At 43.2% G+C, this 12,287-nt stretch overlaps 1 protein-coding gene across 2 annotated transcripts; it reads left to right on the forward strand.

Annotated features, from left to right (window-relative positions):
- The first annotated feature begins 51 nt into the window (after positions 1-51).
- C1H11orf54 (chromosome 1 C11orf54 homolog) lies at positions 52-11,729 on the forward strand. Of its 2 annotated transcripts, XM_054191847.1 has the most exons (10): positions 53-130; positions 1,083-1,168; positions 2,828-2,951; positions 5,000-5,098; positions 6,020-6,093; positions 6,845-6,946; positions 7,906-8,082; positions 8,820-8,969; positions 9,549-9,665; positions 11,432-11,729. In XM_054191847.1, exons 3-10 carry the CDS (start codon positions 2,894-2,896, stop codon positions 11,603-11,605), a joined length of 951 nt encoding a protein of 316 aa, XP_054047822.1. In that variant the 5' UTR covers positions 53-130; positions 1,083-1,168; positions 2,828-2,893; the 3' UTR covers positions 11,606-11,729. The 2 variants fall into 2 exon arrangements, with proteins under 2 accessions (XP_054047832.1, XP_054047822.1); XM_054191857.1 differs by lacking the exon at positions 1,083-1,168 and having other exon boundaries at positions 52-130.
- Positions 11,730-12,287: the final 558 nt, after the last annotated feature.

Consider the following 12,287-nt stretch of genomic DNA (forward strand, 5'->3'; position numbering starts at 1 on the left):
AAGGGCAGGAAGGGCCGGCGCCTCCCCACTGCCACCATGCTGGGGGTGGCGGGGCGGGCGGTCCCCGGGGCCGGCCCGTGGCGGGGGCGGGCGGTGCTGCTGCCGCCGCGCAGTCCGGACGGCGGGGCAGGTACGTGCGGTCAAGGCGCTAACGGCGACCGGGTGCGGGGCTGGGCATCGTCCACCGGCGCGGGGCAGCTGCCGGCTGCCCCCCATTTCGTCCGCTCCCCGCCGCGCCCGCAGGGTCCCACTTTCCCTCAGGGCGCAGTTCCCGCTCTCTGTGAGATTCCGAGGGGCTGCTCCTTGCACCCGTCGGCCTCTCGCTACTGCTGTCCTGCCTCTCCTTCCCTCTGCCTGCGGCTCCGGCCTGGATAGCCTCTTCTTTCCCCCCGCAGCGTCGGCTTTGGTGTTTCTTTGCTCCAGCGCTCTGCTGTCTTGGGCTGGCTGGGTGCTCTCCCTGGGAGTCCCAGTCTCGCCTCTGCTTGCCCTGCCATGATCCATCCCCCTCCCCGAATCCCCGCCGCCCCAGCAGACGCCCCTGCTGTCCCGCAGCCTTCCTCTGCCACCTACGGGATCTCCTTGCATGGCCCCGGTTGAAGAATACAACCTTTGAGAATGCATCTGGGGTTTTTTTGCTCTTCTTGGTGTCATTGCTAGATTTCTCTTCTCTCGCTGGCTGTCATCTTCAATTTTTTTTCCCCTGGTATTTCTTTCCCCACCCCCCGATGCCGACTCATCTCTTGCCTGCCTGTAACCTCTCCTCTATGGCTTCTACACTCCAAACTAGTTTTGATTCAGATTTTTGCTACTAGACAACTCTCCTCACCCTATTAATATCGAGGTTTCCATTTCATCTGCATTCTCCTAGCCCTTGACTACTCTCTATGATGTTTTCTTACTGCTTCAAAAAGATAGACTTGTAAAGTCTTTTTAGATACTTGTTCTCTCCATTCTTGTTGTACCACCCCAGATCTAATAGTCTTATCCTTTTAGCATTTGTGTTCTTTCTTTGAAAGTCTTCTGTAGTAATTCAATGTCACTCAGCCTCACCATGATGGATCATGTCTGTTGTCTCCTTTCAGGCTCTCCCTCGCTAGACACACTCCCCTGTGAATGCTCTCTTTGCAGTGGTGAATCACGGATCTACTTCTCTTTTGTGTCCTTCCTGGTAAGGACTACTGTCTAGTAATCAGATTGGGTTCATTACGGTACATCGAGCTTTTTCCAGTCTTTCCCTCCTCTCTTGATTGTGAGGAGCCTGACTACTGTCCTTTAAACAGCAGGCAATGGTGTAGGTGCTATATCTGATCCTACTTAGTTGAACTGTGTCTAAGTCTTGCCTCTCTGCCTTTTGCACAACAGCAGTTCTAGCCTGTCTTCTCAAGCCTGTTTCAGGATTTTTTCAACTGGTGTCTTGAGTGCTGGCACAGCCTCCTGGACATGGCAAAGGGTTCTTGAGGGGATGAGGACCTTCTAAAACAATGCTGCCAAAGCCATCTTCTCACTTTCTTTCTCTGACTGAATTACTCCCTTTTTGTGTTTGGTGCACACTTGCAGTCTTGGAGTCTGATTCACTCCATCTGATAGCAGGCTTCTACTAGAGGCACCAAATCCGCCTGTTACTGTCTTCTCCGCAGCCAGAGGGGGAGGGAGTCACCTGTGGAGATGGATAAGACCAGCTAAAATGAGAATTAATGTACACAAGTAGCTGTCTTTCTCCCTTTCTCTACTACTTGCTACAGCAGTAATTTGGGGTGGCGGAACTTTGAGCTCAAAGACTTCAGTTAGGCGACTGCTATGATCTCCCAACTCTTTTTATTTCTTTTTTCCGCTGTCTTTTTTTCCTTTGTGCTGACTTGAGAGGTCTGTGGTATAAGGACAGTTAACGATTTTCGACAATTGTAAAAGCTAGGATATTTTTTAAATAGAAGGTGAAAGTGTACCATAAACAGCTAGCTCACACCATAGTCCTTCCTAACAAAAGCCCTGTCAGGTCTGAGAATGTAATTAGGCTTTTGGCTTTTTCCTCCAAGGCCTGAGATTTGGATAAGTGGGACCCGTTTCCTGTTTCTGCTCTGTGCAGCAGGCATGTGTCTAAGGAGTTAATGATTGCTGTGGCTGATTTAGAGGCAGTGTATAATCAGCTGTTTCTGCCCTGAGCTAGTGGTTTGCCCTAGTAGCTGACTTTGCTGTTGCAAGGCTGACTGAAATATAGTTCATTTGTAAAGGGGTCCTTAAACTGATGTTCAAACAAAACTTTTTGTTGCGGGCTCTGTACCCATCCAGAGCCTGATACTGCAGAACTTGCTGCTGTCATTTGCTATTTTGCTGCTATTTTATTCCCCTCCGGGACGGGAAACCCATGCCCAGAATCAATTGGGAGGCCATGTCAGAGCTGAAGTTGAAAGTCCACCATAGCCAATGCTGGAAAAATAAACATTAAGGTAGGGAAGACCTGAGGAGTTAGTTAATGTGCTCAGAAAAGCCCAGTTTTCTTTCAAAAATAAGTTACGACTCCAGGCTTACAAAGGACAGATAGATCTCCTGATCTGTCCCTTGAACTGGATTCAGCGTGGGATGCGTTTTGCCTACACCCACCTGTAAGCCTGAGGACTAGCATATGTAATGCTCTGAGCCAGATATGGAGACGACAGACACATCTTCTTCCAAAGTGCATAAGGAAATTAATATTGAAGCTGTTAGTCTTTCTTTTCATGGCAGGACTACAATTCTACTGTTGTCTATGTATTCTTGAGTCAAATTGAAAAATAAGTAACATATTGAAAAAAGCCTGTTTTAATGGTTAAACTGTTATCCTTGTTAACAGATCAGTCACTCCTGCAGCGTGGTGTATTGCAATTTCTTACCTAAAGAAATCTGCACCAATTAGGAAATGGACAAAGTTGAAAGGTTTGCTTTTCACGTTCCAAGTCTGGAGGAGCTTGCTGGGGGTAAGTCATGCAGTGTGTAACTGTTTGCAAACTTATAATGTGCTTTTCAAACTTATCTTAAGGCTCTTATCAAAATCTAAAGCTCTTATCAAACCTACAGATAGTACATGTGGAATGTTCCTGCTCTTTGCACACTGAGGTGTAAAGAAAGGCACTATTTTTCTATAGGCTATTTTTAAAACAAACGATGATTTCTCCCCCAAACCCCAAGTGATAATTAAATACACCACCAGGCTCTCGAACCCTTTAAAACTGTCTGCTGCATTTGCAGATTTGCGCAGGGGTTGTAAAAGTTTGACAATTACAGACTGAACTTATTTACACATCTGGGATCATCTGTCCTCTGCTACCCTCCAGTAATTCTTTTTCAAGACTAATCAAAACACAGCTGATATACAGCAGTATAGCATGGCACGTCCTCTTGCTTGAACCTAGTTAGCTCCTTTTTTGGTGATTGCCTTAGAACCAGGCTGCAGGAAACATTTTATTTATTTTGTTTCTTTCCAAAGCCCTCACAGAATGTGCTCAGAGTAACAAAATGGTTGAGGTGGAAGGGAATACTGGAGGTGATCTGCTACAAACTCCCTGCTCATTATCTTTGTTCCTTGCCCTCCTAGAAAGGCATTATTCCTTCTAGCAGTTTGTCTCCCGCAGCAGATGTACTAAAGGGTTTTTTTTCTTTCAGAGGGGTCCTCAGGTTCAGTCTACCACTCTCCCAAATCTGTGTCAGTTTGACATTTCCATGCTTTCAGAAGCGTGGTCCCAGCAGCACCCTGGGTGTTTCTTAGTGCTTTTCTCACCCAGTAGCCATCAGGCTGGGGCCATAGGCCAGGGCTGCTATACACCTGTGGGCTCAGCAGAGAACAGCATTTATTTGCAGTAGAACAGCTTAAAACAGTAGCAGAAAAGATGGATTGTGAAGCAGAATTTTCCTTTCCCTCCCTCCCAGCCTGTCCTGAGGACCTTCTGTAGGCTGTGAATTTTGTTGCTGTTCAGCTCTTGAGTATAATTTGAGAAGTGCCCTTTTATTGTCCTTGTCTACTTCCAGAAGGTACTGAGATGTGTTTAGAAACCTGCCAAGTACCTTCTACTGACCCTTGTGGTCAACAGCTTGGTAAATCTGCTCACAAGAAGTAAGATAGGGCTGAAATCTTGATTGGAGGAAACAAAGGCATAGGGAAGTCTTCTGAGTAAATAAGGAACTGCCGGATTTGAGATCACAGACTGGATTTTCTGTTCCTTAGTTTGAGACATCCGTTAAAGCAGACCCCCAGGCATGAAAGAACTTTGACCCTTTAACATGGGGGATGTGAAGGCAATCCCACACTCAGTTGAGGTTTGGAAGTTGTTTCCAAACAGTGCACTTGTCTAAGTAAGAATCCTCCCTGTTTGAGTGATGTTGCAGATTCTGAGCCTAAAAGCATTGATATGAAGCAAACCCAAAAGTTTAGATTTGGAGCTGTTCGTTATCATCAGCACCATTCATTATCTGTCCTGTACTGACGGTGGCACTTGCCAGAAAATCTCCACGTGAACGTAAATGTAACAGACAATATCCTGTGACAGCAGAAGTTTCCGGACAGCAGAGAGTTTGAGATACATAGTTAATATAGTTAAAAAAATGATTATCACTTCAGCTGAAACTTACTTCCTCCTTGGCTCTCGCATGATGTTTGACCGTGATCATAATTGCCCGCTCTCGTGAACAAAAACCACTGCTGAATGTAGCTGAAGTTTACCTATGTTACTTCACATTGTGCTGCTCCTAGTGCTACCAGGAGCAGTCAGTTATTGTATTTCAATTAAAAGGTTTTTAAAATTCTTAAAATGAATTAGTGTGGTAGCTCTTCTCTGAAACTCTGACTCAGGAAACAAGTGCCAACAGATAGTAACATTTAAATCAATGGAGTTACTTAGGGTAAGCATAAGTCCTTCAAAGTATCTTGCTGAAATAAAGCCTAAACAGATATATCTATTGTTGTCAGTAACTTGTCAAACTCTTGGTAATTTTTCATTGTCAATAACTTTGCCATTATTCTTTATTATAGTTTTGCAGAAAGGGCTTAAAGAAAACTTTGCTGATGCTGAAGTCTCTGTTGTAGACTGTCCTGATCTGACTAAGGAACCCTTCCACTTTCCTGCTAAAGGTAACCTAGCATTCCTGTCCAGTTCTTCTACCTGATCCTACTTGGTTTTGATCTTCTACAGACGTTGGGAGAGCTTGAATTGTTTTTCAGGTAAAGAATATGCATGAGAGGAATGCTACATTTTATTTCTGGATTTGCTTCCTAGTTGATGTATGAACAAGGACAAAGTCATTACCAAGTACTTGTCATAATTTTTTCCCTTAAGCTATGATTGCAGTACTCACTTATATCATAAGCTTCATTTAGTGTACTGAAAAGATTTTGAAATTAAGTTGTTACCTTCCAGATGGAGAAATTTTTTAGATCCATGCCAATGACTATCTGAACCTAAGGAGTTGTGCTTCCATTCATTTTTAAATTTCTGCCATTTCTGAAGTGAAACTTGTCTTATTCTGAGTGGGATTAATGTCCTTTGACATTAGCTGTCTGGAAGACAGGCATGTCATCTGTGCTCCTCAGATGAGGATTTGTCATCAATGTAGTGAAAGAAACACCTCCAGAAGGTGGTTCATCCCTTCTTAAAATGCATGTCCAAATAAATGGGATGAATATCCTAAGACTTGGGCATCCAGCACTGCTGAAATTTTGGAAGTGGAGTCCCAATGGGGGAATCCACTGTGTAGTGAGGGCATCTTAACTGGAGAACTGGCAAATGGCAGTTGTTGCCTACCTTAATATTTTTTTGTGCTTAGAGAATGTTAATTTTACAACAGGTTGCCTGGCATTAAATCCTGCTGTGAATCATTTCAGGGCTTACTGTCCTTGGACTTCTTAATAGTGTAATATTTTATCTAAGCATACTAGGGTTCTCAAAGGGTTTTAGAAGTTTGAGGAACCAGTCTTTGGTGGGTTAGACTGCATGCTCATTTAAGATTTTTAGGGAAAAACATTTTACCAAGCTAACTGGCTGTATTCTTCCAGGAATTTGTGGAAAGCCTAGAATAGCAGATGTGGGAGGTGTTCCTTACCTCATACCTGTTGCACAGACAGAAAAGGTGAGGTTTTCCTGTAGCTGTGGGGTTTAATACATTTGTCTGAAGGAAAGCAGTATCTTGTTGAAATACAAAAACTAAAGACTAATGGATACTGTAAGATTCCACTTGTGAAAAAGACTTTTCAGTATTTTACGAGATCGATTTTGATGTGTGTTAAATACAGACTACGTCAGGTAATCTTACACACTGTAGCAAAAATAGCATATCGTGGTTGATGGTTCATCTTCTCCTGCCCTCAAATATGAGACAGTTTTGGAGACATACCGTCTGTGACAGGAGACATGGAAGGAAGTACTAAACAAGGGGCTTGTCTGCATGTTTATATATGGCTTGCTGCATGCCTGTGATTTCAAGTCACAGCTATGCTTTTTTGTAAAAACTGTCTGTATTTGCATTTTCACGCCAACACTGGATTCACATTACTGTCCTTTTCCAAGAATATCATGCCTCCTTTCTGACACCTCACCCCATCTGTCTACATATGATATTCCCTTCCACGTTTTATTTTACACAAATATAATTTTCAATAAGAACAATAATTCCGTTCTGGGTAAAATGGCAGGGGAACATACAGGCAGACTCTACCTTTCAGAAAATAGATGCACACGTACACAATTTCTTATTACCAAATGTTGTGTTGTTGAGAAACCAACCTAATTATCCAAAATGCGTCCAGAGGTTACAGTGAACAGAACTGCAATTCCAAATCAGAGCACTGCACCAAAATCAAAGGATTGTTTCTTTTTTGCAGGTTTACGATCTAAATACAGTTGCAAAAGAGATAGAGCTGCCTGGAGCTTTCATTCTTGGAGCTGGAGCTGCTTCATCTAAGATTCTTGGAGTAAATGCTGAAGTCAGTAAATAAGTGTGATGGTTCTTAATGAATTCATGGAAGTATCTTAATAGTAGAGCAGTATCATGCTGGGTATTTCCCATTTAAAACAAAACATTTAATAAACACAATTCATGCCAAAAGCACATAAAACACATTACAAGGCATGGAGATGAGGACCATCCAATGAGGTGTGCATACTATTGAGATAATAAAGATTAATTTTTAACTTGTAATTCTCCAGGAAGCATGTGGTTGTTTTGAAGCCTGGAAGAAGCATGATTTTTTTGAAACTGATTGATGAAGACCTGACCAGAGGTTTTAAAGACAAGATTTAGAAATGCTTGTCAAAGTTACTGATAAATGCCTTTGAAATACTCCCTGTCTCTTGCCTTCTTGGATGGCTTTGTTTTACCATTGTAAATTTTAAAGATGCCACATCCAAAATGATCACCTGCAGGAGCGGCAGGAGACGAAAACTATTGCCTGTGGAGGCATTTGTTAGTTAGAGTCTTTTCAAGCATAAACTTCTGGGCTTGCCCTCTCCTTTTGGTGCGTTTATTAGCAGATGAGATAGACCATCTCACCATTAAATCTGAGTCGCTATAATACTGGTTGTTACTCTACACTGAGAAAGTATCACATAAAATTCCAATACTTGCATGCAGGCCTCAGGTCTCAATGGTTAGACTTTTTTCTCTACTTTTCTTTCATTTTTTTTAATACTAGCATTCTTATTCACATAACATTAAATTTAACTCTCCAGGGAAAGTAGTTTTCAATTACATTACAATATTAGTGCACTTTTCATACTAGTACAGACTTCATCCTGAGAGAGCGAGCTACGTGACGAAGGGGATTATTTCCTGGGATCGTGGTCCGAAGCTTAAATTGCATTTATATGAGTTCTGTTCATTTGACTGACTCTTACATATTCTGATCAACTTATTTGACCTATCCTTACATGTTCTTTTTCTCAGCTTATTGCTATTGTTCAAAGTAAGAGTGAAAAAACGCCTGCTGTAAATGGGAGCTACATTGCTCAGATAAATCCTGCAGATAAAGGGTGCCTGCTTGAGAAGTACAGCAGTAAATATAACGACTGTGAGTTTGGGCTGTTGGCCAACCTTTATGCCAGTGAGGGCCAACCTGGTAAGGTGCGTACTTGGATCAAAGGTGACTTTGCTTGTAGACCTTTGTGGCTGAAGGGAAACTCACATTTCAATGTTCTCCTATCAGTTTTCTGTGGTAGTAGTAAAGTAGCAATTCCATGAAAGAATATCCAAGCATAAGGAACTGAAGCTGGTGAACAAGGGGAAGAATTGGTGCAGACAGACAGGCATTTGAATTTTTGAGGGATAAGTATTAGCTTACTAAAAATTTTCCAGTGTAAATTTTCCATCTTAAATCATCCATCCAAATCCAGTCCAAACGAGCAGTGATTTAACGTAATGGTTATACAATGACTGACTTGTGTAAATCAGGTCTGGGCACTTGTCTGCTTTTTTGTAGAAGTGCTTCCTCCAACACGGGTAGCACAGAGAGGTGTTGGCAGACCAGTCAAAAAATTTCTCTATTTCCAAAAGTTTCTTTAGTACAGAGCGGAAGCCAGCTGGTGGGCAGAAAGGGGTTGCTTCCACCATTGTCTCATGTGCGAGTAAATGACCTGCTGCCCAGCACCCTTCACAAGCAAAGCCAGCGTTGAACAGAAAGTCATGAAAGAGAACGGTCAGGTACTGGACAGATGCAAGTGGAGCAGCACTTGCAGGGAAACTCACATTTTAAAAAAGTAATCTTGGGTTATAAGCTTGGGAGAATTTCAGAGCAGCTTTCATAGACCTTTGCAGATTGTTGCAGCAGGAGACAGCAGTGACAAAGTAGCTTTATTCTCCAGGTCATTGAAGTGAAAGCCAATGGAAGAACTGGGGAACTTAACTTTGTGACTTGTCTGAGACAAACTTTAGAGAAACACTATGGAGAAAAGCCAGTTGGGATGGGTGGTACATTTATCATTCAGAAGGGGAAAGCAAAGATTCACATTATGGTAAGTTGTTCTCAATTCGTATAACTTTCTTTATCCTTCTGAAAGCAGAAGTATAAATCAGGGTGTAACATCTTAGTGCCTTGACTTTGTTTTGTATTTTTAAATGTATGCATAAACTGTTAGGATAAGCAGGGTATTAAAGTAAGGAGCTGACATTACAAAACTGACTGTGCAAAACTAATGGTGCTGTATTACTTGGCCTTAATCCCTTCATCTTTTCTTTTGAAATCTGTGGGCAGCTGAAGAACTGTAGACCTATTGTAAAATGAATTGAAATTAAATACATGAACTGAGATGATACTTACAAGAAGCGATAGACTTTTTAAAAATAACCGAGCTTCTAAAATATATCAGGAAGAGAATCCTCACTTGAGTAGTTCTTCCACTGCCTTTGCAATGAAAGAAGCAATATTCTGGTCACTTCTTTTTCTGGCAGAAACACAGTAACGGGCACTGGTGAGCAAGAAGGAATGGGAACAGAATAGTGGGGAGGGGAAAAGCAAAGGAAAGTTGCTAGAGAAAAATTGTGTTGATACAAGTGTCTTCCTTTCACTTACAAAGCTTTTACTTTTGCTGTAGCCTACAGAATTTTCTGCCTGTCCTCTGAACACCGATGAGGATGTGAATAACTGGCTGAAATTCTTTGAAATGAAGGCTCCACTGATTTGTCAGACAGTATTTGTTTCCAGAGATCCAGTGAGTCTCTTTCTCATTTCTAAGTGAAAACTGAGGCTTGTTATGAATTTTGTCTTGGACGTGATTTTCTTTTTTTCTTTTCTTTCCTTTTAAGAACAGGAGTGTGTATATGTTGTGTTAAACTCTTCCAGAGGTGGTGTAATGAAACAGAAGCTCCTCGGTTCTGTCACTGGTTTCAGTTGAGGCTAGGTCAATCTGTTCTGAAACCTAGTGGCTACTCACAGTGGATTGAACTTAATGGTTCAGTTCCAATTGCAAGTGTTTGGGACGCAAACACAACAGGATAGTTGCATTCAATGGCGGCCACACCAGGAGAGATGTCGAGAGCATGGAAGCTTGTTCAGCCATGTGCTCATGTAGTTCACTTTCATAAGAATGGTCTCTGCTAATGCTGTGTCGAAATATGTGAAGCATGTGTCTCATTGCTGATGCAAATTAAAGTCTGCAAGACCTCATGCTAGAATGTTATCTAGCATCTTTCACAAGCACTAAATTCAACAGCAAACAATTCAGGATAAAAAACAATCTGGTTTCAAAAGCCATGCTCACCATTAGGAAGACTATATTTAAAAGTAAACAGGAAACCATAGATGAAAATGACTGTTTTATAAATAATGATGCAGTAATACAAAAATATTTTTTTCAGTGTAAAATGAGACATGCTGTAGGCTTGGATATGTTCAAGGGTGTGACTTTATTCTGTCGTTATGTGGCAGCCATTGGCCTAAGGCTAAATTGTGTGCGTCTCCCCAGAATCAACTGATGAGTACTTGGAAAACAGCCATCGACATCTGCTCCATTCAGAACCAGTGCAACTTGTGTAGTGGATGCAGCTGGGTTATTCCCATCTGTATCTACTGCAAGCTCAACAGCACTCGGCTAAGCCTATGGTTTTGGAAATGTCTGAGTGTCACTACAGAGACAGCAGCAGAAGATGGCATTCAAACCCTATAGCATTACTCATCAGTATCCTCTTGCAGCCCAGAAAACCAGTCGTATCCTGGGCTGCATCAAAAGAAGGGTGGCCAGCAGGTCAAGGGAAGCGATTCGCCTTCTCATGAGATCCCCCCTGGAGTGGGGGATCCCCCTCTGGGGCCCCAAGAAAGACATGGACCTGTTGGAGCGGGTCCAGAGGAGGACCATGAAAATGGTCAGATGGGCGGGAACACCTCTGCTATGGAGAGCGGCTGAGAGAGTTGGGGTTGTTCAGCCTGGAGAATGCTCCAGGGAGACTTTATAGCAGCCTTTCAGTAGTTAAAGGGGGCTTATAAGAAAGATGGGGACAGGCTTTTCACCAACAGGTGACCTCACTAGTTGTTATTTTATTTGCTATTCTTCCCATTTTCATCTAAGCTGGCTCTCAGAATTGGGGGAGAGATTGCCTTTTTATCGCATGGGTCTGTGGCATTCAGTGCAGAGGGGTTCTGATGGTCTGGTAGGAGTTCTTTGGTGTGACTGCTTTATTTAATCCCAGTGGAAAGAAAGGAGAAAGAAAAACAACAGTAAATCTCCGTGAGATTGACAGCAGAAGTTGGGGGCGGTCAGGGTTTCTAAATTCTTTTCTCTCTGACGTCCTGTGGTGAAGCCTTGCACAGCTCCTCTTCTTCTGTCTTACTAGTTTCACAAGCATCTTGCAAATTTTCGCTGCTTAACGGTTGCGCCAGGCTCTAAGATGTGTAGAAATAAGCGTCTAGGAGGGACTAACCTAGGGCTTTTTAAATACTGCTCACATGAACGCGTGTTCACTGGCCTTTCTCTGGTGACAGGGTTTCGATCTGCGTGTGGAGCACACCCATTGTTTCAGCCACCACGGGGAAGGAGGACACTACCACCAGGACACCAGCCCGGACAGCGTGCAGTACCTGGGGTACCTCCTGCCTGCCGAGCAGCTCTTCCGCATCGACCGGCCCCAGGAGACGCACCTTGTTGGGAGAGACTGAAACGGGGAGGAGGCTCCGGTGCAAGCGCAGCAATTCAGTCTTTCTAAAATACACATGCTGATTTTTATAAGGCTTTTAATTATGCACATTTATCAGAGTCAAGAATAAACATGAGAGCATTAAACTGCTGACTTCGTAATTGTGTAAAAGGGAAAAATTCAGAGTGTTTGTGTCATTGAAACAGTTATGATTGAATTCAAACGGAATCACAGAATGGTTGGGGTTGGAAAGGACCTCTGGAGATCATCTAGTCCAACCTCCCGAGTCCAGAGCAAGTTCACCTAGAGCAGGCTGGACAGGAAAGTGTCCAGGCAGGTTTTAAGTATCTCCAGAGAAGGAGATTTCACAACCTGTCTGGGAAGCCTGTTCCAGTGCTCTGCCACCCTCAAAGCAAAGAATTTTTTCCTCATGTTGAGATGGAATTTCCCATGTTCCAGCTCGTGCCCGTTGCCCCTTGTCCTGTCACTGGGCACCACTGAGAAGAGCCTGGCCCCATCCCCTTGACATCCGCCCTTTAGATATTGACAAGCATTGATGAGGTCCCCTCTCAGTCTTCTCCTCTCCAGGCCAAACAGACCCAGGTCTCTCAGCCTTTCCTCATAAGAGAGGAATCCTCCATTCCCTTATCATCTCTGCAGCCCTCCACTGGACTCTCTCCAGTAGTTCCCTGTCCTTTTTTTGC

This window comes from Rissa tridactyla, chromosome 1 (assembly GCF_028500815.1).
Source record: "Rissa tridactyla isolate bRisTri1 chromosome 1, bRisTri1.patW.cur.20221130, whole genome shotgun sequence".
Classification (NCBI taxonomy): Eukaryota; Metazoa; Chordata; class Aves; order Charadriiformes; family Laridae; genus Rissa; species Rissa tridactyla.